We start from the raw sequence: 26,684 nt of genomic DNA on the forward strand, positions 1-26,684 counted from the left end.
ACTACTGTACTAGCGTTGTTCAGGGCCACAACCACTAGGGGGCGCCACATGATCAGAGAGGCTCCGACCACGTTCAAGTTCATATGTTCACTTAGCAGCATTAGGAGGGCTCGATTTGATGAGCAACTTAGAAAATGAAGATTTAGTAAAACTAAAAACTGAAATGTAAAGATTTAGAAGTCGTGCTGAAGGGCGGAAAAAGTGAAAACATTGAATATTTTGATGTTTTGTATTCAGTTTACTCGGATTAAGCGGCATAGAAACTGAAGGAATGAATGAATGAATGAATGAACATATACTTGGAAGTCGCTTTTTAAAGTTTAAATCCATACAGTCAAACCTCATTTTTTGCATGCCCTAGTTGTGATACAATCCATTTTTTGTTGAATTTTTTGCCAACATTTTGTATTACATGTAACAAACTTGCCCGTTAGTAATGAACTGTATCATTCGGAGAAACGGAGCGTCCAAACAAAGCACCCTACGTGTTGCTGACTCGCTGCCTGTGCATTTATTTATTGAGTGTGACTGCTAAATAACCCGCCATGGGGCCAAATAAAGTTTGGCGTTGCAGCAATTTTATGCTGCAGGTGGGAAACACTATTGAATCCATCTCGCCAGGATGTACGGGGAGTCCGCATCAACAGTAACTTCCATCCATTCCTCATTTATAATGATCTCACATTGTTTTCTGCATGTGAAACGATAGTTATTGTGTTTAAAATGTATTTTTTGTTCCTATTTCTGGGTGTCTGGAACGGAATAAGTGGATTTATACTGTTTTCCATGGGAAAAATTGCCTAGGATATTGCACGTTTCGCTTTTGGCTAAACCTTTTGGAAGGAATTAATAACAAAAACCGAGTATTGACTTTGTATTTTGTTAGGGTTTGTGCTTCATTCCTTATTTAATCATATTTATTACTCAGCATATGTCTTTACTGGTTGTTAGACGTTGTTGAAATAAAGAGATTTGCGCTGACTCCCGTTATGATGCAGCATATTTGTGTGTGCAGTAGCAGTGTCATTTGGTAGGCCACAAACAAAACCTTGTTTAGGGCCACAAAAAGCCTACAGCCGCCCCTGATGCAGACCTTCCCCTGTTGTCTTTGCATATTCACAACTCACATTGAAGTTTCGGTCCATTTAACGTCCATTTCCGTCATTAACGCAGCTGTATACATCCTCATGCATTTTCAATGACGCGTGCAGGGAAGGCTGCAGTACAACCCCAGTGTATCTACTTACCCCATGTTAGGCAGGCCCATAATTTCTATTTTCGAACGCCGCTGCAAACCTTCCTGGAGGTTCGACTGCGCCGTTTCCTTCCCTCCTGCAGAGACAACACAAATGTCTTCAGCCACAATGCTACTTCTCCTCACACACACCTTCTTTGGGGCCCATTTCCACACACTTCACAGCATTGAGAGAGAAAAGAAGCTATAGTGAGTCTTCAGTTTAGCCGCCTCGGCCGTAAGCGGCTCACGCCACGCTCTCAAGATAGAAGATAGAGAGCATTTAGAAATGAACGTTGACACCGGAGGCTGACCCCTTGATTCCGAATGTGGCGACTCAATGCAGCTTAATGAGCAGCGATCATATCAACCCTGCACACAGATGGCGGAAAAGTGGGCATTGGATGTGTTTTTAGGTGCTACTGACCTTCCTTTTATGGGCAATATTTCAATATTTTGTCCATCATATAAAGTGACCAAAATATTAGAAGCACCCCTCAGTATAATAGTGCAGCAAACAGGGGTGGCTCAAGGAATTCCATGAACAAAATATTAACATTAATAATCATTTTTGCCTATTTATTTGTATTGTCCTAACTTTTCCTCTTTTGCGTTATTATATTTATAAAAGCATTCTATTCAGATGGTGCAGGTGTATCATGTTGTCCGTCCTATACAGCAATGACGTGCACATAAATGCACCACATACATTATTCTTCCTTTCTGCAACCATCCAGTAATACACAGAATTAATTTTAAGACAGAAATGAATAACTGTACCGTGAAAGCATCTTGGCAACACATCATCTTCCCCGTGTGTGCAGACAGGTGTTGACTGCAGGGGCGCACAAAGTGACAATTAGTTAAATGTCCTCAAAGCTCACTTTCCTCTGCAGAGACACAAATTAAAGCGCACAGGAGCACAACCCACCGCCCCCCGAAAATAAAAAATAAAAAACCGACAGCGGCCAATAATCCAGCTCTCAAAATGAGGCAGTCATAATGTGGCTGCTCTATGAATCCATCATTTATCTTTTGTGTGTGTGTGTGTGTGTGTGTGTGTGTGTGCACGCTTGCACCCCCACACTTAGGCTTCATCCCAATGACGCACAGCGTTTTGTTCGACCAAATAAATCATCGCTTTTGTTTAAGGTACATTGATCAATCTAATCGCGTGTAATGGGCTCCTAATTGGCGCGCGCGCTGGTGAGCGGAGACGCATGCCCAACTTTAAATTGTCACCCCCTTTTAAAAAAAAAAATTTTAAACATATTTTGTTTTTAATATAAAATGTTTCTTTTTTATTTTATTTTGTATGATTTGCTTCAATCCGAGGGGTTGACATTGAAACCGGTGGGTTAACGGCTGCACTATCACGTCGCAAATCTTACAACATACAATTGAAATAAAACATACTGCACATTTTTAAAAATAAGAGTATAAAAAATAATAATTTATTGACTAAATTGTGACGGCAACATTATTATTATTATTTTTTTTTTTAGGTTCTAATAAATGATGCTGTGTTTGCCTGCCGCCATTAATGCTCCGTAATGGCACATTATTTGCCGGTTTTGAATGCCGTAATGCTTCACTGTGCTTTTTTCTCTCAGGCATAATTCACGTGGAGGGTGCTCACGTTATTATGCCATTATCATCCAGCGATATTCGGAATGTGACATTTAAAAAAGAATTTAAAAAAGTGGCGGAGCATCCTTGCAGTTGTGGGGATGATGTCACGTGGATGTTGATTGACTTAAAATAAATGCTAATTTTGGCTGCAAAGTGCGTGTGGTTGTGACAGCTCGTAACCGCACAGTTTGCACCTGGAGGAGGCCTGTCAGCGAAAAAAAACATCAATGGCTTGCACATATTGCCTACTTTTATATGTAATAAACGCATTTTGCACAATTGAATGTTTGTTTGATGCTAGCAAATATTCAGTTGTGCCCCCCTCCGTTTTCTGGCATCGACATGTTCACATAAATAAAAATAATACATAAGGATATATATTCTGTGTTGCTTTACCTCAGCTACCACGTTTTTTGTGTTGTGATGAAGTCATCAGCTGTCTTTTGGGATCAGCGTTTTCTCAATGGTGATGGGAATGCTAAAAAAAACACACACACACACACACAAAACAAACAGAACAAGTCAACGAAGAAGCACAGCAAATGCAAGACTTACCTCTTAAAGAAGATAAATCCAAAAGAATCAAGACGGTGAGCATTCACTTAGGATATCAATAAATATATATATATGTTGCCATTAAAAAACGCCAAATCCAGTCTGCTATATGCGAGCCTGAGCGGAGGCAGAGAAGCAGCTGTTTGTGGGCGGGGCATGCGGAGTCCTCTGCGAGCGCTCGATGTTCCAATTGGCGGATTTCTTAGGTTGTCCCGGAAGTCGCTTTGTGATTGGTTACGGCTTCCAGCCAAGCTCTACTTCAAAACAAGAGGCTCGCTCCTACTAAAAGTAGTGCCGGCAGACAGGAGCCGCAACAGAACCCGTGTTGACCCGAATCACAGCACGGAGGCTCTGTCTCACAACCGGTTCCGAATAGAGTTTGAGCTCGAGAAGTTTTCCCAGCACAGGACACAACTTGGATATGGCTACCTCCATTCTTGGGGTGAGTTGTTGGTTGTTTTGAGTGTCAGACGTCGTTTCGTGCTTGTTTTAAGTGGAACTTTCTTGCTTGTTAAAGGAAGAGCCTCGGTTTGGAACGACTCCTTTAGCGATGCTGGCTGCCACCTGCAACAAAATCGGAAACACAAGCCCTCTCACAACTTTACCCGACTCCAGCGCCTTCTCCAAAGGTGGATTTCACCCGTGGAAGCGGTCCTCGTCCAGCTGCAACTTGGGTTCGGCTCTGCCCGGCTTCACCGTGGCGACGAGCCGCGCCTCCACCGGACTAACGCCGACGAGCGGCGCCGGCAGCAGCGCCTTCTGCTTGGCCTCCACCTCCCCGACCTCGGCCGCCTTCTCCACCGAGTATAGCGGCTTGTTCTCCAACAGCAGCGGCGGCGGCGGCGTGGTCTCGGCTCAGGAGTCCGGTCAGTCTGCTTTCATCTCCAAGGTGCACACCTCAGCGGAGAGCCTCTACCCTCGGGTGGGGATGGCGCACCCGTACGAGTCGTGGTACAAGTCCGGGTTCCACTCCACCATCCCCGGCGACGTGGCGAACGGTGCATCCTCCTGGTGGGACGTCCACACCAACCCCGGGTCGTGGCTTGACGTGCAGAACCCGGCGGGGACACTCCAGGGCTCGCTTCACTCCGGCACCCCCCAGGCTATCCACTCCCAGCTGAGCGGCTACAACGCGGACTTCTCCTCCCTCACACACTCGGCCTTCAGCTCCACAGGGATCAGCCCCACCGCGTCTCACCTGCTGTCCACCGGGCAGCACCTGCTGGCCCAGGACGGCTTCAAGACGGTCCTGCCGGCGTACACGGACGCTTCTGCAGCCACCGCCATGATTTCAGGCGGCAGCTCGGGGATAAGTAGTTCCACACGGTCGTCCAGGCGGTACTCCGGCAGGGCCACGTGTGACTGCCCCAACTGCCAGGAGGCCGAACGGCTCGGGCCCGCCGGGGCCAGCCTGCGGAGGAAGGGACTCCACAGCTGCCACATCCCAGGCTGCGGCAAGGTGTACGGCAAGACGTCACACCTGAAGGCGCACCTGAGGTGGCACACGGGCGAGCGGCCCTTCGTGTGCAACTGGCTCTTCTGCGGCAAGCGCTTCACACGCTCCGACGAGCTGCAGAGACACCTGAGGACCCACACCGGCGAGAAGCGCTTCGCATGCCCGGTGTGCAACAAGCGCTTCATGCGGAGCGACCACCTGAGCAAACACATCAAGACGCACACGGCGGGAGGGGGCGGCAAGAAGGGCAGCGACAGCGACACCGACACCAGCAACCTGGAGACCCCTAGGTCCGAATCCCCGGACCTTATTTTGGAAGGGGTCAACCCCAGGATCACGGTTAAGGACCAGTCCCCTCACGACGAGCCCTGATGGGGGAGAAAGGAGCCCCAATGCAAACTGCAAAAATAAAACATAAAAACGGGTCTTGTTGAACATAAGGGAATATTCTTCATCAGTATTGAATTGCTGAGGGAAAAAGTGGAGCTGAAGTTGGACAATGTGAGTTGCATCTTGTATAAAAGTATGTGTTCATCTCATCTTCTTGTTGTTTTCATTCGTGATGCTGTCCTGGAAATCAGGGAGTTTACCTTTCAATGCACTTTGTGGATATTCTATGTATGTGAGCAGCTTTTTTTGGTTTTGGAAAGTTTTATTTCTTTGCGAAAATATCTATATATAAATGTTTACCTGTAAAAATTCACACGTATAAGACTTTCATTTTAAAGTCATTAAAACACATCCAAAAGGCTGTTATGGTGTGATGGAAGATTTTATATTTATACTTGATTTAGGTTTTTCCATTTGTGGTAATTTTTTTCCTAAAAATTCTCATAATAAATACACAGATTTTCTTTTTTAATTTGAGTAGAATAATTGAGTGTTTAATGTGGCGTTAAAAAGGCATTTCATGGCCAAATGCAAATGCTGTTGAATACTATTAATTATGACTTGGAGCGCATGCACAGCCCCTTGGGTCTTGTATTTTGAGATTAGGGATTCATGTTTTATCACATTTCTAATCTCATGAGATGTTTGTTCACTTTCACCTTTTCAGAGCGGTTTGATGACAAAGCTCTATTATAATATTTGCCAATTGTCTACATTATTTGCGGTTGCGGTCATTTGCGCAGCAAGAAGTCGCAAAAATGGGATTTTAAAATAGCGAGTGGGCAAGGAGTCACATGTAAATTAATGATTTTAAAATGTTTTTTTATCTGGGCTCGGTCCAATGTTATTTGAATAGAATGAGCTTGAAATTGAAAAGATTTATAAAGGATGCTTTCTAAATTCTTTTGTGTTTGTTCAGCAGGGGGAAACGCACGTGGCCTTTTTTTGTTGTGGTGGATGTTCACTAAAAATTACAGAGAGGGGCTAATTTTCGTCAGCATGTGCGCATCAGTAAATGCAAGTTTTTGATGAAATATCGAGAAAAAATGTTATATTTTCAGACATTTAACTAAAAGACCAAATATAAGAAATAAGTACAATCATGTACACATGTTGGATATTTAGAGTATGATGTAAAAAAATAAATAAATCCAATAATTTCCAGATTTCTGTTACGCTTTCAAAGCAGTGTATGAGCAAAATTTACCAATGTGAAAACAAAATTAAACCCGAGTCTAGATTTTATTAAAACAACCAAATTTTAAAATGAATACTTAAAATAAAAGGCACTATTCACTGAATGTCTAATTTACATCTTATAACAAAAACAGCAAAACACAAAAAAATGTGGAGGATGTTTGCGGGACAAAAAAAAAAAAAAAAAAAAAAAAAAAAAAAGATCAGCAAAAACGAGTATTGGGGGAAAAATGGCATTGAATGTCCGAAAAGTATTTAATCCTGATTTAATTTGGACAAGGATATTGCCCCGCGTCCTATTTTGATAAAAGTCTTTCATTTAATACAGAAAATACTTTGACAGCTGAAGTATGTAGTTTATTATTATACATGTACACATGACGGCTGAAGTTGAAAGGTCAAAAAGGAGTTGGAAAGCTGCGGAATATATGCGGAATATTTTCCCGGGGCTATCTGACCATCGAAATGTTCAAAATGTTTTCTTTTAGTGCCTCAAGGCTGCAGATTGTTGCAGAAGGTGTTTGAGTAAATCAAACCAAGCAGAAGAGGCTGATACTTTGGCCACTAGCGCCCTCTACTGGTGAAAAAAAGACATGCATGCCACTCAAAGGGTGAAGGACACCACTTCAGAGACTTTTATAAGAAAAAATCCACTGTTTTAAGAGCGAAGCAGTCTTCAGTTTTTTCTTTGGGTCCTGTCGTGGCTTCTTCCTCTTCCTGCTTGCTCCCTGCTTCTACTCCTCTCATCCGCCGTCCTTCCTCGCCTCCCGTCCGTATCTGCTCTGTGATGTCGCTCCCTGCTTCTCTGGTTGCTCCTGCTCCGATCTCGCTTTCTGTCTCGACTTCTTTCTGGCGTCTTCTTCTTGCTCTCCGGACTCCTTCCTCTCTCGCTCCGTGTTTGTTGATGTTCTCCAGATGCCTCTTGAGGCCGCTTGCGTGACGCATGAGGGCTCACTGACCGGCTCCTGCGAGAAGAGGATGACTTTTTGTGACTCTTGTCTCGCCTCTCGGAGCTGTTATCCCTGCAGGACGCCTTCTTTTTGCTCCTATTTATCTTTTGGCTCTTTAAGTTGCCGCGGCTGTCCGAGTCGGAGTCGCTGGAGCTGCTGGATGAGTCACTGCTGCTGCTACTGGAACTGTCGCTACTGTCACGCTTCTTCTTCTGCTTCTTCTTGCTCCTTTTCTTTGGTTTTTTACTCTTTTTCTTCTTGGACTTTTGCTTTTCCAGACGATCAAGTTTCCTGTCAAACATGAACGCTTAATAATTCACACTTGTTGACAGAGTACACTCACTGTCATAGCACTAAGTACACACACTCTAACTGCACAATCTAATTCAATGATTGACACTGAAGGTTTTAATTAAACAAAACGTCATGATTATGGTTGTAGTTTGTAGAGTCAGAGCACTGTTACACATATTTTGCATCATATTTCTAAGTAAGGTAACACAGGAATTAAAAGTGCACCACTGCAAAATACAACAATTGTTTTTTTTAAATAAATGAAATACATTATTATTAAATTATTAATATATATATATATATATATATATATATATATATATATATATTTTAAAAAATGTTTTTTTTTTACCTGAGGAGTTTCTGTTTTTGCTTAGTTGTTAGGGATTTTAAAAATTCCACCTCTGGATCTTCTTCTTGGTCGCTGGTGACATACTCCTAAAAGAAAAGAAGAAAATGTAAAATAAAAAGTAAAATACATTAAAAAAAAAAAGAAAAAGCCAATAAAATAGTACACTGGACTTTATTCATGACAAGATAAAACATAAACGACCTTTAAATTGGAATTGGAGCAAATGACATTGCATAGTGCGGATGAATGAGCTGTGTGACGGCGACTCTGAAGCGAAGCTTGCCCTCTTTCAAGGGCACATTGTGTGTGTGTGTTGTGTGTGTGTGTGACAAAATGACTGTGTGAGCGAGACAATTACCTGCACTGGATCACAAGCGGTGGCATTCCGATCAAGGACACATTTCTTCAGGGCAAACCCACTGTTACGCATCTCCGCCATTAGCGCAGAGGGGTGCATCGACGGACCTGTTAGTGAAAATCACAGTATCACAGCGTCATTGATGGCGGACCCTTGCCAGCCTCACATTCCCTGGGAATTTCGAAGTTGGTGGGGGTTGGCTTTGTTAACGGGACAAAACATCAAATCAAGTCACTCTACTTCCGGCTGAGCAAATCATAGAATATTATGCTCTGCCAAAGCAGCAGTTAGTGTGGAATCAGAATACACAATAATTACTCCCAAACCCAGACCCCCACCCACCTGGCCACACCTCTTCTGCGTCTGCGGGAAGACAGACGACCATTATGGCGCTGTACACTCCCGCCCCTGACTGGACTCTGCCGGGGTAAAACACGATTGCTGGCTGATTGCACAACTCTGAGCGTGCTCAAGGCTGAAAGCTGATGAAAATGAGAGCTTGAGAGAGTTGACACGTTAGCGCTGGACCTCTGCTAAATGACTGCCTGCAGATCTCGCCGTGACACAATTATTACGTGGCTTAAAAAAAAAAAAAAAACATAGCCGTAAACACAAAGTACAATCTTTTTGCTTTCCCAAAGTCAGGGCGGATATGAACACACTTCATGTAACAATATGTTTATCATGGTAGTGGTGGTGGTATTTGCAGTGGTGAGAGGTGACTTCTCATGGGTAAATAAAATAGCCACCATATTGCCAACAGCTCAAAGTGTGATGCAATGTCATTTTAAAACAACTGCATTAATAATCATATTGAATTCATGATTGCGATTTTTGCAGCCCAGCCCAGGTGTACAGTATAAAGAATTAAATGGTGCTTGATCAAGCCTTTTCTAACTTTCTATATATTACTTTCTCCTTCTCAAGGCGGACATCTGATAAGTGTTTTATATCTCCGTTTTAAACATTTTGATTTAATTGTAGTTTGTGCAAACCTGGAGGTAAGAAGGACTGGAACAAATTTGGATTTGACCAACTGTACCTGTTGATTAGTCCTAATCAAATATCATGACATTACTACTACCACATCACTACTATCTGGAGAACCAGACTATAGAGCGGAGGGAGCCACCTGCTGTGGCCCAGCAAGGTGCACTGTATTCAGGCACACGCTCAGAGCAGCTGGTGTGACGCCACGGAGGTCTCTGGCTAACCTTCTGCACTTATCAAACGCCACGGCACAGCAAGCAGCAAGTGTCGTAGCGATGTGGCATTTTAGGTAGCTGAAAAGGTTTATTTGTGTGTTCGATGTTTACTTTTTTTAACCCTCATCACGGAGCATTTGGTACAATTACGACGCAAAATGTCTCTGAAAGTGAATGTTTGTTTACAAGTGAGGTCGGGGCAGTTACGACAGGCCGGCAACGTCACAGGCAGGAGAAAAAAGGAGCACTTGATTTGCTCATCTACACAGTAAGGGTAATCTTGCCTTATAGGAGAGGTTTTTTTTTTTTTAAATCATAGATTATCTGTGGTATGACGTCATAAATCCCTCATATTGGCCGGATAATTAATGCAACCCTATTAAATACATTAATATAAAACATGCCAAATTGGCTGGCGACATGTCCAGGGTCCGGTCGCCAACATGTCCCCTGGTCCCCGCCTCTCGCCCAAAGTCAGCTGGGTTAGGCTCCAGCAAACCCCTGCGACCCTAATGAGAAGCGGCATAGAAAATGGATGGATGGATGCCAAATTCATTACATTAATTAAAACTAATTTGTAGTTAGATGCCTCATGACAGTTTTAACTGTTTTTGGTAGTAAAGTATACAGTAGTTTACTTCATAGTACAATTTGAATACATTCTTAATAATAATAATAATAATAATAATACAAAAAGAATGCATGATACTGAAATAGTGCCTTTCAAGGTAGCCAAAAACAAGGCTTAGGTCCTATGCTCATTTTAAAACAAGATTGCATCCAAGTGGGGCACTACATTAACTTTCTTTTAATAAAATTATTCATGAAGCTCAAATTGTATACAGTCGTCCCTAGTGATATTGCGTTTTTCCAAAAATATTTAAAAAGTGATCGCTGTTTCGTGGTTGACTCTGGCCTATTACTAGTCAAAAAATATTGAAAGACATGTTATACTGGGGCCACACGGTGGTCTAGTGGTTAGCATGTTGGCCAACACAGTAACAGTCTGGAGATCGGTTCGATTCTCCCTTGGGCATTTCTGTGTGGAGTTTGCATGTTCTCCCCGTGTTTGGGGGGTTTTCTCCGGGTACTCCGATTTCCTCCCACATTCCAAAAACATGCATGTTAGGTTAATTGGCGACTCTAAATTGTCCATAGGTATGAATGTGAGTGTGAATGGTTGTTTGTCTATATGTGCCCTGCCATTGGCTGGCGACCAGTCCAGGGTGTACCCCGCCTGTCGCCCGAAGTCAGCTGGGATAGGCTCCAGCATGCCCCCACGACCCTAATGAGGAGAAGCGGTATAGAAAATGGATGGATGGATGGATATTATACTGGATGTATTCTGCGTTTGAATTTCCACTGGGCATCTCTGTGTGTGTTTTCCTCCCACATTCCAAAAACATACAAGTTAGGTTAACTGGAGACTCTAAATTGTCGTAGGTATGAATATGAGTGTGAATGGTGGTTTGTCTGTATGTGTTCTGCAATTGGCTGGCGACCAGTTGGTGTGTGCTCCAGCGTACCCCTGCCACCCTCATGAAGATTAAGCGGCATAGAAAATGAATGAAGTTATATGTAGTATTGTGGTCACAAGGCATCAGTAATGTTATGAGACGAGACATGACATGACATGACATGACCTTTCACACTGCATGGACTGGCTACTGAGCTAGCAAAGCTGAGCCGACATGCCATAGCTGAGAGAGTGAAAAAAGGTTCTCTTTCCATTCTGTGTGTAAGTGGTAAGTTATGGGCTCCTTTGTCCTTCTGCACCACTTCGTTTGATACACTTTAAGTTAAAAATAAGTAGATTGGAGAGGCTAACTGGTTAGCTCAGTCGATTGATATGCTTGCGGCAGACATCTTTTGTACCTGCAGTGATCCCGAAGCCTGCGCAATGTGATGTAAACAAAGAATAAAAGCAGTGTAATAGTGACTATTGCGGTATTATTTCATTTCTACCGGGTCCTAATAATGTTAAAACCCATATTTAGAAAGCCATAAACAACTTTTCTGTGCTCTAACTACAAAAATATTATGTTTATTAATATTTAGTCCTACTTCACGTAAATTCACTTATCACGATCAGGTCTGGAACCGATTAACCATGACAAACAAGGGATTACTGTACATCGTAAATCTGCGTTCCTCTCCTCTTGGCCGAAACATTTGGCTTCCTCAGCCTTGGCCCCCGACCACCCGTGCTCTGCTGCAAACAGACATGCTCCCCTCAAGCGGTTATGTGCTCATGGTTATCAGGAAACAGTAAAGGAGAGGAGCAGTGACCACGAGGTCAGTCTTTAGCTCCCAGAAAATAAAATATACAAACAAAACAATAACACTTTCTGGCAACCATTTTGCCAGGAAAAAAAGCCTCAAATGGTACTGAACGGGGGTCACGTGTTACCACTGGGTAAGAGGCACGTTATCACAGGTGGACTTCCTAAAGCTGTGACGTGAAATATTCAAAAGAACTGGTGGAAATCTCAGAAGTTCAGGATTTAAGAGTGGCAAACAAATTTAAGCAGGCACTTGCACATCATGCAGAGTAGAAGTACATGATAAATACCTGTATACAGTATACATACAGTATGTCTGAAAAGTTGGAAATGTAGGCTTGATGCAAGTCACATGTCTGTTAGGACTTCTCTTCCCCAACAACTGAATCGCATAAAAACAAACATAAGAAGGCTGCGATTGTTTCCTGAGCGACGTGTACGTACCCGCCCCCTCCTCCATCGCCACAGAGCTGGCGTTGATGCCTGACAGTCCAAACAGAGGGCATTCTCTGTCTGTGTTCACGTGGCCCCACTTGTGACATTTGATGCAGCGCACATTGCGCACCTGGAAATGGAACACACCAGTCGGTAACACATCAAAAGGAATGAAACATTAAGGTTTTGCTGTTTTTTTTTTTTACTAACTAATAATGAATCTATGAATTTGACTTTAGCACATTTAACAGTCAAGTTAATTGCCAACACACATATGGTCAGTAACCTCTTCTTTTTCAATATTGCCATTTTTTCACCAACCTGATTTTCTAGAAATTACAACCGTTTTGTTTGTCATAATAATATTATTATATATTTTATCTTTACCATTTCAAATCTATGCTACTTACAGTACATGACATTAGTTTAACCCATATTACAACTTTACCCTCCCAAAAATGTGTCTTTTTTCTCGTTAGAATACGACTACTTTCTCTTAATATTTTAACGTTATTCTCATAAAATGACAGTTTTTTCCATTTCTGCTGCTGTAGTTTTTTTTCCCCCAACTATTTAAACTTTCTTCTTGTAAATGTTCTTCTTGTAATTATGACTTTATTCCCACAATATTTTTTTACTTTTTTTTTTTCATGTGAGGTAACTTTTTCTGTAAATTAATTTTCCAAAAACCACAACTTTTTTCATTGTTTTGTTTGTTTTTCCATATTACAAAAAACAATTTTCTTCCTTAATATTTCTACTCCTAAAATGTTATTTTTCCTTAATATTCTATAAATAACCATTTAATAATATGAGAATATATATAATATTATAATATGAACAATAATATTTAAGATCACATTTTCATAAAATGTTAACTTTGTTGTTACATAGCAACTTTGTTCTGTTAATATTTTGACTTTATTCTTGTAACATTAGAACTTTTTCCAAATATTGTTTTCATTGTTTTGTTTTTCTATATTACAAAAAAAACACTTTTCTTCTTTAATATTTCAACTTTATACTACAAAATTTTATTGTTCTTTGTAATATTTAATTAATACTAATAATATCATATACTTATATATTAATAATAATAACAATATAATAATATTGAATCATTTAAAATACTATTTTCATAAAATTATGACTCTTGTTTCATTAAATTTTGTTTCTCTTACTATTTGGACTTTACTCTTAAAAAATTACTTTTTTAGTTTTCATGTTGCATTATATTTTTTGAATGTGCTGCGTGCCAAAAAAAATAAATAAAAATCCAGCAGTGGGCCACAAATGGCTCCCGGGCCAAACTTTGGACACCCCTGGGTTAATATGTAATTTATTTGTCAGCAGGCAAAAGGCATATTACCTGGATCCCAAATGGCTGATCTCTGATATTCATGTCGTCCTTTGCATATCTGCAAAAGTAATACGCCCATCAGAATACGTGTATTAAGTATTGCAACCTTTGCAAAGTGTACTTTGCTTTACTTTTCTCTTGGAGCCCCCTTTTGCCATTCAAATTTGTATTCTTCATCTCCTCCTCCTTCCTAAAGGAAAAAAGGACACACAATTATCACAAGTTTTGCATGTAAATGATACGAGTTTAAAGAAAACTGCACAACAGGTGTAGTGATGTCAGACTGTAGAGGTTCATTATTTGCTCTACTATACCTCCGCCTTCTCTTCTGCGGCACGGACAAGGATCGCAGCAGGGAAGAGGAAAACAAGTATTAGAACTTGACCTGAACAATAAAACCCTCAAGATTCCCTTCAGTAAAATAAATAAATAAATAAAAAATTACATATATATATATATATATATATAAATAAAACTAAAAGTTATGAAGAGATTGCTTACCTTTCTTTGCTCCTGGTGGAGCCTCATACATGAAATTGAGGCCATTTTTAACACGGTCATCACCCATCAACACTCTAAAGGTGAGGAAAAACATGAACTGAAGGCTGACAGCACAAACACTGATTTGGAAAGCTAGACAAGCTACATGTTTAAACGGGGTACCTGTTGTTGTATGTGTCCTGCTCCTTCAGGTACGCCTGCATCAGGTCCTCCTGCTTTCGCTTCTCGAAAGTCAACTTCTGCTCTTGTATCCATACCTGCACAGAATGGATACATTTGACTGGTCAGTGACAACGTTTGTGTCAACCCAACGCCACAGATAGATGGCAGTCCCGTGGGAAACACTGCATGACGTTACCCGCATATAATGTACTCTATATAGTCAATATTTTATTTCTGACATGTAGACATTGCAAAGCGCTTGGTACAACGATGTTTTGTGTTCAATGCGTGTTCCTTCATCTATAGACAACAGAACGAACTAAATCAAGCGGTAACTCACTTTAAAACTCGCTATTTCGTATGCTAACAAGCAATGCTACCCTTATATTCCAGACAGCACTTACTACAAGCATAGCGTCAAATAACAATGCAGAATAAAGAATAAAGCACAGTTATGTATTTATAAACTCTTATGTCTGACTTAAAACCTCTTGTTTGACAAATGCAAAAACAACCGCTGTTCGCATACCAGCTACAAGCAAGCTAAGCTAGGCTAGGCTAGCAAGCTAAACGGTGTCTTTTAAGTTTGAAACTGAAACGGCAACGTTCACTTACCTTTTTGATATTTGACTTCGACGCAGGGTGGAAATCCTTTTTACACATGAAATTGGCAAAAGACTTCCCCATGGTTGCTCATCTAAAGTGTCCAATGAGGAGGTAAAATGTCCTTTAGCTCAACGTCTTTTAGCGACTTATTAGCGTTGTTCCTTACGGAAGTAAACAAGCTGAAAGCGGAAGCTGGGATGTCGTGTAAAATAAAACAAAATCCCGAAAACATTTTAAGATGAGAAAAAAAGATTGTTTCGTTGTCACTTTATCTATCACTTATTTGACCACGGTCAAAAATGAATATACAAACATTTTAAATGAAAATGCCTGAAGTTGACCTCATTTATTCTAAGTTTTTAATTTCCGAGGCCACTGGAACGCCCCACCAGCGGTGACGTCAAATCGGAGAAGTGTCGTAAATCTCAGCTAGCGAGAGTGAATGCAGTAAAACACAATACGCTGCTTCATCCTTTGCCAGTCTATGCAATGAAGGTAGGAATCACGTGTTTGTATTCATACAGATTTTTTTGAAATCACTAACACGAAAATATGCTTTTTGTGAACGTGTCGCGAAAAGCAAAAAAAACAAACAAACGTCAGTCACGTCACGTGACTGTCGTAAACAAATGACCTGTCAAACACGGTAAGTCCGAACAAGTTATGTTAAGAACACAGTTGACAACTGAACAACATTGCACAACATATTGTTTGTATTCATTTTCTAACCAAACGGCGTGCTATCTTTGTCATTTTTATTCATGCGATGTCAAATCTGATCATGTCCAAATCAGTTGAGCTGACTCCTGGTGCTGTAATAATCCACCATGCGCCCATCTTCTTGTGACACCTTTGTGGCTCTGCCTCCTTCCACGCACGGACAACGCATCATTTTCGGAAAGAACTCCGACAGGCCTTGCGATGAAGTCCAGGAGGTTGTTTACTTCCCTGCCTCAGACCATCAAGCCGGGTCAAAGGTGGAGGTGGGTTGCACATGCGTGAGAACCTCAGCTTTTCCACATTGCAGCTCCTTTGATAACTGTGTCTTGTCCTTGTGAAAAGTGTACTTACATGGAGATCGAGCAGGTTCCCCACACCTACGCAGTGGTTTTGAGCAGACCGGCATGGTTGTGGGGGGCAGAAATGGGCGCCAATGAGCACCAAGTGTGTGTTGGGAATGAGGCGGTGTGGGGACGAGAGCGCGCTGATGGTGAAGAGGCTCTACTAGGGATGGATCTTGTCAGGTATGACCTAAAACAGGGGTCTCCAAAGCATGGCCACGTGTGGAATGATGTACTTAACCAAAAAGTGTGAACTAACTCTAAATATGTCTTATATTGTAGACATATATTTTACTTCTTCTCATTTTTTTTGATAGCGCTGCAAATCCTCGGTGTTCTCTCAATGAGCTTCATGAGGTAGTCACCTGAAATGGTTTCCACTTCACAGGGGTGCCTTGTCAGGGTTACTTGCCTTATTAATGGGGTTGGGACCATGGGGTTGTACTGTCTAACCTTTTGGCCTGTACTGCATAATAAAGTCAGAATTCCGAGAAGAAAATCTACAAGAAGAAATTTGAAATAGTTGGGGGAAAAAACCCCAGCAGAAATGGGAAAAACAGATGCAATTTTACAAGAATAAAGTCAAAATATCAAGTGAAAAAAAATTCAATTTTACAAGAATAAACTCGTAATATTATGAGGAAAAATAATGTCATTATAGTAGCATAGAGTTTAAATATTAATAATATTAATAAAGTTGTAATATTTGGAAAATGAGGTTAATAATTTTATGGGACTAAAGTAATAATACTACGAGAAGAAAATGTATGAAAATAATTTAAGAAGAAAGTTCAAATATTTTGAAAATAAAAAAAAACTGCAAAAATGGGAAAAAAAGAGCAAAGAGTGAAGTTGATACTAATAAAAATGTTTTTTCACCTAAATGACAAAGCTGAGATGCACTTTTTTCTTGAAATATATACAGTATACCTTCTTAGCATAGCTACAAAATATCAAAGTGGCAACGTGGCTGTCGCCACATACAAAGCAACAGCAAAAAGGAGGAAAAAAACAACGTGCATACTAATAATACACTTTTTCACACTTTAAAGTTGAAATAGTTTTAAAAAAACACTCGACAGAAATTAAAAAGCCTGTCATTTTATGAGAATAAAGTCATATTCTAACGAGAATAAAGGATGCAATTTTACGAAAATAAACTTGCAATATTATGAGGAAAAGATTGATATGAAATATGAGCTGAAATATTTATTAAGAATTTAAAAATGTTTTTTTAAAGCTATAATATGGGAAACAAAAAAAATGTCTCTCATGAGAAAAAAATAATAATTTACGAGAATAAACTTGTAATATTATGAGGAAAAATAACGTCACTTTAGTAGCATTGACAAATGTTAAAGAAATAATATGTATAAATGTGTACCTAATAATAAATAAATACCTAATATATTTTCATAAGTCGTAATATTATGAGATAGAAACACAACAAAATAAAGTTGTAATTTTTCGAAAATTTTGTTGGGGGAAAACATTATTAGTCACAATGTAATGGGAATAAAGTCATTATAAAAACAAGGAAAAAATTATGAAAATTATTTAAGAAGAAAGTTTAAATATTTGAAAAATAACTGACAAAGCTGAGATGCAGGGTTTTCTTGAAATATACTTATATAACTTTTTAGCATATCTACAAAACATCAAAGTGGTAAAGTTGCATCTTGTGATTTTTCGCTATGTGGCCCTCGCTGGAAAAACGTTTGGACACCCCTGACCTACAAGACGACTAAGACTGTACTATGTTGGCATGGATGGTTGTAAACCTGAGACGGGGACCAAAACTGTTTTCCAGGCTTGCACTTGAGAGGGCAGACACCGCTGAGAAATCGGTGCACGTCATCGCTGGGCTGCTGGAGAAACACGGCCAGGGAGGATGCTGCTTGGAGGAGGAAGGTGGCTTCGCTTACCACAACAGCTTCCTGATCTCAGACAGGAAGGAGGCGTGGGTGTTGGAGACCTCCGGGAAGCACTGGGCTGCAGAGAGAGTGGAAGGTAAGCAGGAAGAAAATATGAAGGCCGTGCACTTAGCAGTGTTTGCTATTCGTGCTGCTCTTTGACTTTTGACAGGAACTTTGCTTAGCTTGCAGTCATACATGCAATCCATACAAAAATTCATACAAAGAATAATATAATTGTGACAAGCACAACAAAAAAAAAGTCACAATGAATTCCAATGTTTATGCTTGTAGATATCATGTATGTACTAAAATAGTATAAAAATGAAAATGTGCTAGCTATGATATAATGGTCATTTTGGAGGCTTTTCTTCCGCATTTACTATCACACTGATAGGGTTTGTGAAAGATTAAAACGTAAGAGAAGGGGTGTCCAAACGTTTTCCCCCAAAGGATGCAACTTTGCCACTTCGATATTTCGTCGGTGAATAAGAATATTATCTGTATGAACTTGGCTTTTTGTTTTTTTTTCCATTTTTTTTTTATTTTTATCTTCCAAACATTTCAATTTTCACTTAAAATAATCTTTGTAGATTTTCTTTTCTGAATATGACTTTATTCCCATAATATTTTTGACTTAATGCCCATATCGTCAGTTTTTACCCAACCTAATTTTCAAAAATTGGCAACTTAATAGTTTATTTCGTTTCTCACAATATTACAACTTCCGCACGGTGGTCTACTGTAGTGGTTAGCATGGTGGCCACACAGTCAGGAGATCGGGAAGATGCCCAAGTCTCCGTTGGGCATCTGTGTGGAGTTTGCATGTTCTCTCCGGGTAGGTTAATTGGTGACTCTAAATTGTCCGTAGGTATGAATGTGAGTGTGAATGGTTGTTTGTCTATATGTGCCCTGCCATTGGCTGGCGACCAGTCCAGGGCGTACCCTGCCTCTCACGCAAAGTAAGCTGGGATAGGCTCCAGCATACCCCTGGGACCCGAGTGAGGATAAGCGGCATACAAGGTGGATGGATATTACGAGTTGCTTCTCGTTATATTGCGGCATTCTTTCTTGTTCGACTACAACTTTAATATTTTGACTTTATTCTCATAAAATTACAGGTGTTTTTTTAACATTCTTCTTGTATATTTTCTGCTCGTAATTATGAATTTTTTCCCATGATATTTTGACTTTATTCTTATAACTTTTTCCGCAACCTAATTTCCAAAAATTTTATTGTGTTTTGTTTGTTTCTCATATTATGATTTAAAAAAACCATCAGTTTCTGCAAACCAATTTTCCAAAAATGACAACTTTATTCACTGATTTGTTTCTCATATAACTTGAAAAAAAGTTGTTCTTTAATATTTCAACTTTATTGCTTATTTACTACTAAAATGATGTTATTTTTCCTCATAATACACTCCTGATCAAAATCTTAAGACCAGTTGAAAAATTGATAGAATTTGCATTTTGCACATTTTTTTTTTTTTTTTGAAGTGATTAACAAGAACGGTGGAGCTTCTCATTCCTGAGTCCTACTGAGAACATTTTTTGTTCTGGTTTAGAGAGTTTTTTGTTATTTTTTTAGCGATGGTCTTAAACTTTTGATCAGCTGATAAACAGCCTATTTCAGTTTAATTGTTGTTTTCAATGAATGACTTTTTCAAAATGCTTTTTGTCTCACTCCCCCTTCTTGTTTTTGCATATTGTAGCTCTACTTAGAACCTCATTAGGATCCAAATGTGCAAAATGCAAATTCTAGGACTTTTTCAGCTGCTCTTAAGATATTGATCAGGAGTGTATGACAATATTATTCTTGTAAAATTATGACATTTTTTCGTTACGATTACAGCTTTTTTCTCAAAATATTTTGACATTATTCTTGTAAAATGACTGCTGATTTTTGCTCTTGCTGTTTTATTTTTTAAGTTTTCTTCTTTAGAATGTGCCGCAGGCCAATACAAGAAAAAAACAGCCAGCACTTTGGGCACCCCTGCTTAAGAGGAATTCCAGTGCATCAAGTGGATATGACGTACTGTAGATGAGGCAACGTGTATTATACTTTCTGTGCACCAGAGGGCGCTTTTCTCTAAGGATAAACCAAAGGAAAATCACTCCGATAAATGTCTGCTTTCAGCTAACGTGAACGATGTAATTTGGCCAATTCCTCCCCAGGTGGCTATCGCAACATCTCAAATGAGTACAGCATCACAACAAAGATTGACAAAGAACACCCAGACTTGCGCAAATACGCACAAAGTAAAGGCTGGTGGAACGGAAAGGCTGAGTTCAACTTTGCCGCCGTCTACTCCTACATGGACACTGCCAGAATCGGAGCCTCTGGAAGTCGATACTGCGAAGGGAAGAAGTTGCTGGAAAAGAGCAATGGTAAATCGGCGCACATCTTGGCGGCAAATTGTAGACAAAACTTAGGATGTTTCTTTCTATTGGAGGGAGCATCTCTGCCCAGACGATGATGGACATCCTGCGGGATAAAGAGAGCGGCATCAATATGGAGGGCATGTTCATGACAACAGGCAGCATGGTGTCGGTGGTCCCGATGGATCGGGCTCTCCCTGGGGTTCACTATTTCACTGCCACTCCAGACCCTGAAAGGTACAGAACTACATTCAGCACAGCCTTTGGGCACCTAAACAATTTAGAATCTTAATACTTCATAGTTAATTCATTAGCGCAGGGGTGTCTAATATTTGAAATTTGTACTTATCGTACATAATCTTTGTACATTTTCTTCTTGTAATATTATACAGTAATTTCATTCCTATAATATTATAAGTAATTTTCCAAATATTACAACTTTATTTTGTTTGTTTCTCATAATATTCCAACTTTAAAACAACAAAAACATTTATTTAATATTTCATCTCTATGCTGTTAAAATGACATTTTCCCTCATAATATTATGAGTTTATTCTCTTTTTTCTCTCCGTAGAATAGGATTTTTTTCTCTGCATATTTTGAGTTTATTCTTGTAAAATGACAGCAGTTTTTTTCCAGTTCTGCATGTTTTAAAATGTTCCACCTATTTCAACTTTCACATTTTCTTCTCATATTATGACTTTATTTCAAAAATATTTTGACTTTATTGTTGTAATATTATAGGTTCTATGCCCAACATAATTTTCCAAAAGTTAACACATAAAAATTCTTTTTTTTACTAAAAAAATTTTTTTTTACTAAAATGTTATTTTTCCTTATAATATTATGATGTCATTCTAGTAAAATTACAATTTTTCTCATTAGAATACATTTTTTCTTTATCGTTTGACTTTATTCCTGTAAAATTACTGCTGATTATTATTATTATTTTTTTTAGAAAAATAGATTTTTAGAATGTTTTGCCTGCCGTAAATGGCCACCAGGCCGCACTTTGGACACCCCTGCCATAAGTCAATAATAATTTACAAATACGTGATGCATACATGTACCACTGTTGGAAAAAAGGCCACCATTTTTACATATTTATGTCTTTATGCTTCACTGATAATGTTTTTTTGTCAAGCGTTGACATTTTGCACTTTGTCCGGTGGTCCTTGAACACACCATAGTTGTGCTGTGTGAGGCTGAAATTTATTTTGCTATGTTAACCTTAGATTTGACAGTCAATAGGGCCTGAAAACTTGCCCAGAGGTGAACACAAGTTAATATGTGATGGTAAGTCCTTGCTGGAATTACAACAACCAGACTAAAGGCTACACCGTGACTCCCATTCCATGAAATTTAGGGATTAAACCTGGATTGTGTCGCGAGTGAACAATGGCATTTGAAGAGAGAAGGGAAGGGTTCTAGAGCTGAATCTAATCTAAGCATTACAACAGTCACTTTTTATTGCAAATGTCAATCCAAAATTAGCGGATAACGCCAATGTCAAGCCAGCAGGAGGGTTTGGAGGTGGAGGAGCGAGCAGTGTGTTAAAAACAGACATTGTTATGCGCGTGTCAATTACTTGTGGTTTGGTTCCTACCCATCACGGGAAAGCTAAGAAAAGTTATACAGGTGGGGAAATAACTTCCTCTTTTGTACAACAGGTCTGTGTTCAAACCCTTCGCCTTTGCACAAAACACCAGCGGGGATCTGAAGGAGACCACCTCCCCCAGTTACGGCCCAGACGACCCAGTAAAGAGGAAGCCGCGCTTCCAGAGTAAGCCCGACCGAAGGCACGCGTTGTTTGGCAAACACGAGGCGGCGGCCGCCGTCATCGACACGCACAAGGTACAACGAGGTACCCCTTCGTCTCGTCACGAAAAAACACTTCTTCTTACTCACATTTGCTGTTCTCCGCAGGAGCGAGGAGAGAAGATCATGCTCGGCATGAGGAAGTTGGAAAGCGAGAGAATGAAAGAGATGGAAGAGATTCTTCGTCATGGTGTTAAGCAGCCTGACGTTTTGGTGGATGTGTTCTCAAGCTGCGTGAAGGATGAGATGGAGCTGTACAGCAAAGGCTTCTAACTCACACAACGTCAGTTATGAGCGTGCCTGATCAAATACATGGAAAATTCTAGATTAGCTTCATTGGTGAAACATGGAAAGAAATCAGGAAAGATGAGGAAAAACAACTGCAGTAATAAGATTTATTTGGAACAATGATAAATATGCAGCACTTTACAAAATGTGTCACACATTAACACTGACTTTATTAGAAACAGCACAGGGTGTCCACAAAGTATCATGAGATATGTTCTATGTAGACCGTGTTGTTATCAAAGATTTTAATTTGTGTTTTTCCAGGTACGCTGTTGATGAAATGGGTTGTGCTCAATCCTCATTCACCCTTGCACTTCTTTCTATGGGGTTATGTTCTAGATATCATTGCATGGAACAAAGACTCGCCCACAGCCTGCAGCTATGCTACAGTGAATATGGCAGGAAATCCAGTATCCCCTTCATATGCTTTGTGTAACTAATGGTGCCCATATAGAGGTGTCTTATAAAGAGGGGGAAAAAAAAATCAATATCCACTCCTCATTTTGTAAAAGTTGACTTATTGTTTGAATTGTTAAATTTAGGGATGTCCGATAAAATTGGCGATACGGCATAAAAATTAAATATCGGATTATACTGTTATCGTTTTTTTTGAAAAATTGCAAGAATGTGCATTTTGAACTGTTGGATATAGGCTGTTCATCAGCTGATCAGACGTTTGAGGCCATAGCTCAAAAAAATGTGAAACCCCCCCTAAAATTTAAATAAAGTGTTGAAAACAAGCAGTCCGTAATGAGCAGCTGTGCCATTCTTGTTAATGAGCTGATAAATGGGTTAGGGCCTGCTTGATGCCAGTGTTTCCAGGAGGCTCGTGGGAATGTTGCTGCAGGTGGTGAAGATGGCTTCATGGAGGTCATCCACTGTCTGGAACTGATGTCCATTTTTGTAAACTTCCCTTGCCATCCATCCCAAATGTTCTCCACTGGATTTAGATCAGGGGAACACACAGGATGGTCCAAAAGAGTGAGCTTATTCCTCTGGAAGAAGTCCTTTGTGAAGAGCAGCGTTGTCCTGTTCAAAAAGTCATTACCACACAGACTAGGGCCTTCAGTCATGAGGGATGCCCCCTGCAACATCTCCACATAGCCATCTGCCGTTTGACGCCCCTGCACAACCTGAAGCTCCGTTGTTTCATTGAACGATCATGATGGCGCCCCCTCCACTGTGCCGTGTGGAAAACATCTCAGGCGGGATCTCCTTGTCATGCCAGTAACGTTGGAAGCCAACCGTCAAGCTTACATTTTTCCTCATCAAAGAATAAAACTTTCTTCCACATGTCCCGTGTTTGGTGCTCTCCTGCCAAGATTTTGCCTTTTAAAGGCTGTGGTCTTAAACTTTAGAACAGCCTATTTCACTTTAATGCTTGTTTGCAATAAACTGCTTACTCAAAACATTTTTTTATCTCAATCCCATTTCTTCTTTTTTCCATTTTGAAGCTTTACTTAAAACCTCCTTAAGATTCAACAGTGCAAAATGTAAAGTACGCTGTGACACGTAAATAGTACCATTAGACGACTACTGGGAAACAGATACCGCTGCACGCGCTTTCCAGCGACTGCAAAGTCACATGGTGCTAAACAGGAAACAGAAAAACCAAAATAATAGCACATAACAGGAAATTACATGAAAACTTAGGAAACGCTACACTAAAGTCCGACCTGTCATGCGGAACATAACGTCAGACTTCAGGAAGAATCAGTTGGACTCACGCAGCGTTTTGGCGCTTTCTCTAGAACTTGTACTGCTTACTGTATTGCAGTATTTGTTTTATTTTCCACAAAATGTAGCACTTTTGTGAAATACATCCAGTAGAAGAATCATCATGTCTTCATTCCACCACATCAGTTTGACGGAAGAGCCGATATCGGTATCCGTAATGAAGTGCTGGACGATATCGGTAAGAAAGCTGACACGGAGCGTCTCCACTTAAATTTGAAAGAGACTTTATGGACACCCTGTATTATTTACACTAGTTTGAATACATTCATAATTACTGTACCATTAACCATCCATCTAGCAATAGTTCATTCATCAATTCATTTCACCTGAGAGACAAAAATGGGTATTTATTTTCACATGGTGTTCATCTATGATACGTCATATTTTTTATGGCAATTGAAGCATGTGCTTGTTGCCACCCAAGCTAATGTATCCCTGATAAAACAGTCACCATTGCTTAGCATAATGTTAGCATTGCCATGGCAACTGTGCTACAAACAAATCAAACGTTCATAAGCTAAACTGAATGAACACTGAATGAAATTAGATAAATAAATTAAAAAAAAATATCATCTTACCTTTTTTTTTCTTTGGCATAGAGATAAAACACTGCGAAATATTTACTCACGTACTGACCTCAGATAAAAATAAAGAAAACGAAGTTTCATGGATTGCATAAAATACTGCTGCATGAAAAGCTGACATTGCTATTAAAACAAATGTTTTATGTAGTTATGCACTTCATTAAGGCCTGTGGTGATTAAACAATAGCAATATGACCACCACATAAGTAGTGTTTGCTCACCATTGGACTAAATTTCATGTGCAGTGGTACCTCGGTTGATTTCGTAGGATTTGGATGAAAATTATCGTCAAAAATCTATCTCTGTTTTCGTACAATGTCTCGGTTATCATACGAGCAAACAGTGCGCTTAACAAAGTAGTCGTGCGTCCAAACAAAGCATCCACACATTGCTGAAAGCCAAATGGATAGTGGTTCTTTTAGAGTTGGGACACTATAGACAGATTCCAGCCAAGGAATCCTTTAATCATATTTATTATTTATTATGTATGTGTGAGTGTTTTATTTGCTCATAGAACACACCCAAAATGAGCAAGTCTGTATCTGTCTCCTTTCTTCCTCCTAATAATCACTGTGCGCCCTGTGCTGATGAGGTGTTCAAGTGCACTGCATATTTAGGCGAACATGTCTGTGATTTTTTTGAGAACTTTGATAAAGAGTGCGAACCGCCATTTAATTCAAGAAGTAAGTAGGAGCAAAGTGGGAAGGTAGCGTCTGAAACAACAGGGTTGTGATGTAAGGATTCCTTCCTAGTTCACTAGTTATGTTATTTCATGTCTAGAGGGCTCTAATAATGTTTTAAAAAATGCATTTAGGAGGTCGGAAACTGTTTTTCTATGCTCTAAATACGAAAATATTCCATTTAGGAATAAGGAATCCTACTTGGCCAAAGTTCACATTCGGGTCTGGAACCAATTAACCACAATAAAAAAGGCGGGATTACTGTACTTCACTTTGTTGTCTGCATGTAAAACTATGCTTATTCTCTCTAAAATGTGTTTTTTGTTCATATTCTGTGGGTGTCTGGAACAGATTAATTGGACTGATATTATTTCCCATGGGAAACGTTGATTCAGGTTTCGTCTGCCCTTTTGGAACAAATGAATAACAAAACCCGAGGTTCCACTGCACTGCATGCACATTTCATTTGTTCTGTCACACAGAATGTGAAGACAAGTCGCTTAAAATACCTGTAGACAGCAGTCAGGCAGGATTCTTTGCCGAGAAGCACTTCAGGCACTGGCCACAACCTTAGGTACACATTCACACTAACACCCAATAAAAAAACTGTATGGCATTTCATCCTTTATAAAAGTAAAGACACTGTCGCTGAGAGGTATTAATTGAACAATATGAATCTTATCGTCGCTCCATCGACTCATGGTGTGAATATTTTGCCTCTCAAGTCTTATAAACTGAGCATGCATGAATATCTCTTGTAGATACATCTATTCCATCATCATTAGTTGAGTGGCGAGTTTATTTTTCCACGTATGTGATTCTGCGCATCTCGTTTGCCTTTCAAAGCAGTGCACGAGTCAAGTAAGAGCCCTCCCAGAGGAACTGCTGTCAATGTTGTCGTAGCTCTCATAACTACCGGCTGAGCTACCACGTTCGTGATTCATGCGTTATTATTGCATAGCATATATCCAGCATGTGCGTGGAATAGCAATCTTTACACCGTGCTGAAGTTAAAGCGCTCAGTGGGCGACGGGCGGCTTACGTCACAAAGGAGTAATAAAGCCGGCCGTCCTGGAAGGTGTGTTCTTGCTCGATGTGTTGAAGAACGCCGCCTTGCTGCAGGCGTGTGCCGTAGAGTACAGCCTCACCTGCATCCTGAGCTAAGCCCACCTGCTGCAGCCACTCCACAAGCTCACAGCCTAAGAAACAGTCCACCATCATCCTCACGCTGCACCTGACAAGTCACAGGAAA

General features: G+C 40.1%; 5 protein-coding genes across 12 annotated transcripts in view; 2 read left to right on the forward strand and 3 right to left on the reverse strand.

Moving 5' to 3' along the window:
* The window catches only part of LOC129188143 (obg-like ATPase 1), a 104,312-nt gene extending 100,801 nt beyond the window's left edge, over nucleotides 1-3,511 (reverse strand). For 5 of the 6 annotated variants that reach the window (XR_008572534.1, XR_008572532.1, XR_008572533.1 and 2 more), the window contains exons 1-3: nucleotides 3,263-3,479; nucleotides 2,015-2,069; nucleotides 1,248-1,332 (exon numbers count right to left, since the gene is read on the reverse strand). The gene's annotated coding sequence lies outside the window, so the exon portion shown is untranslated. Of the gene's footprint in view, nucleotides 1-1,247; nucleotides 1,333-2,014; nucleotides 2,070-3,262 lie in introns of all 6 variants that reach the window. The other variant, XR_008572530.1, reaches the window with a different exon arrangement.
* Nucleotides 3,512-3,716: 205 nt separating this feature from the next.
* On the forward strand, nucleotides 3,717-6,431 carry sp9 (sp9 transcription factor). Its single transcript, XM_054786845.1, has 2 exons — nucleotides 3,717-3,863; nucleotides 3,939-6,431. Exons 1-2 carry the CDS (start codon nucleotides 3,843-3,845, stop codon nucleotides 5,247-5,249), a joined length of 1,332 nt encoding a protein of 443 aa, XP_054642820.1. The 5' UTR covers nucleotides 3,717-3,842; the 3' UTR covers nucleotides 5,250-6,431.
* A 239-nt stretch (nucleotides 6,432-6,670) lies between these two features.
* cir1 (corepressor interacting with RBPJ, CIR1) lies at nucleotides 6,671-15,261 on the reverse strand. Its single transcript, XM_054786849.1, has 10 exons — nucleotides 14,979-15,261; nucleotides 14,364-14,458; nucleotides 14,202-14,275; nucleotides 14,015-14,028; nucleotides 13,832-13,890; nucleotides 13,710-13,758; nucleotides 12,350-12,470; nucleotides 8,419-8,525; nucleotides 8,061-8,146; nucleotides 6,671-7,705 (listed from the first exon to the last, which is right to left on the reverse strand). The coding sequence occupies exons 1-10, from the start codon at nucleotides 15,048-15,050 to the stop codon at nucleotides 7,141-7,143; spliced, it is 1,242 nt and encodes a 413-aa protein (XP_054642824.1). The 5' UTR covers nucleotides 15,051-15,261; the 3' UTR covers nucleotides 6,671-7,140.
* Nucleotides 15,262-15,367: 106 nt separating this feature from the next.
* Nucleotides 15,368-26,596, forward strand: scrn3 (secernin 3). 3 transcript variants are annotated; one of them, XM_054786848.1, is made up of 9 exons: nucleotides 15,396-15,464; nucleotides 15,550-15,615; nucleotides 15,764-15,952; nucleotides 16,032-16,213; nucleotides 17,841-18,040; nucleotides 20,122-20,334; nucleotides 20,400-20,562; nucleotides 21,996-22,179; nucleotides 22,252-26,596. In XM_054786848.1, the coding sequence occupies exons 3-9, from the start codon at nucleotides 15,797-15,799 to the stop codon at nucleotides 22,414-22,416; spliced, it is 1,263 nt and encodes a 420-aa protein (XP_054642823.1). In that variant the 5' UTR covers nucleotides 15,396-15,464; nucleotides 15,550-15,615; nucleotides 15,764-15,796; the 3' UTR covers nucleotides 22,417-26,596. The 3 variants fall into 3 exon arrangements, with proteins under 3 accessions (XP_054642821.1, XP_054642822.1, XP_054642823.1); XM_054786846.1 differs by lacking the exon at nucleotides 15,550-15,615 and having other exon boundaries at nucleotides 15,368-15,464; nucleotides 22,252-26,595; XM_054786847.1 differs by having other exon boundaries at nucleotides 15,386-15,615; nucleotides 22,252-26,595.
* Nucleotides 21,338-26,684, reverse strand: part of gpr155a (G protein-coupled receptor 155a) — a 29,259-nt gene continuing 23,912 nt past the window's right edge. The window contains exon 16 of the mRNA XM_054786844.1: nucleotides 21,338-26,666. Coding sequence (XP_054642819.1) covers nucleotides 26,471-26,666 — 196 coding nt within the window. The 3' untranslated portion in view covers nucleotides 21,338-26,470. The remainder of the gene's footprint in view (nucleotides 26,667-26,684) is intronic.

This window comes from Dunckerocampus dactyliophorus, chromosome 9 (assembly GCF_027744805.1).
Source record: "Dunckerocampus dactyliophorus isolate RoL2022-P2 chromosome 9, RoL_Ddac_1.1, whole genome shotgun sequence".
Lineage (NCBI taxonomy): Eukaryota > Metazoa > Chordata > Actinopteri > Syngnathiformes > Syngnathidae > Dunckerocampus > Dunckerocampus dactyliophorus.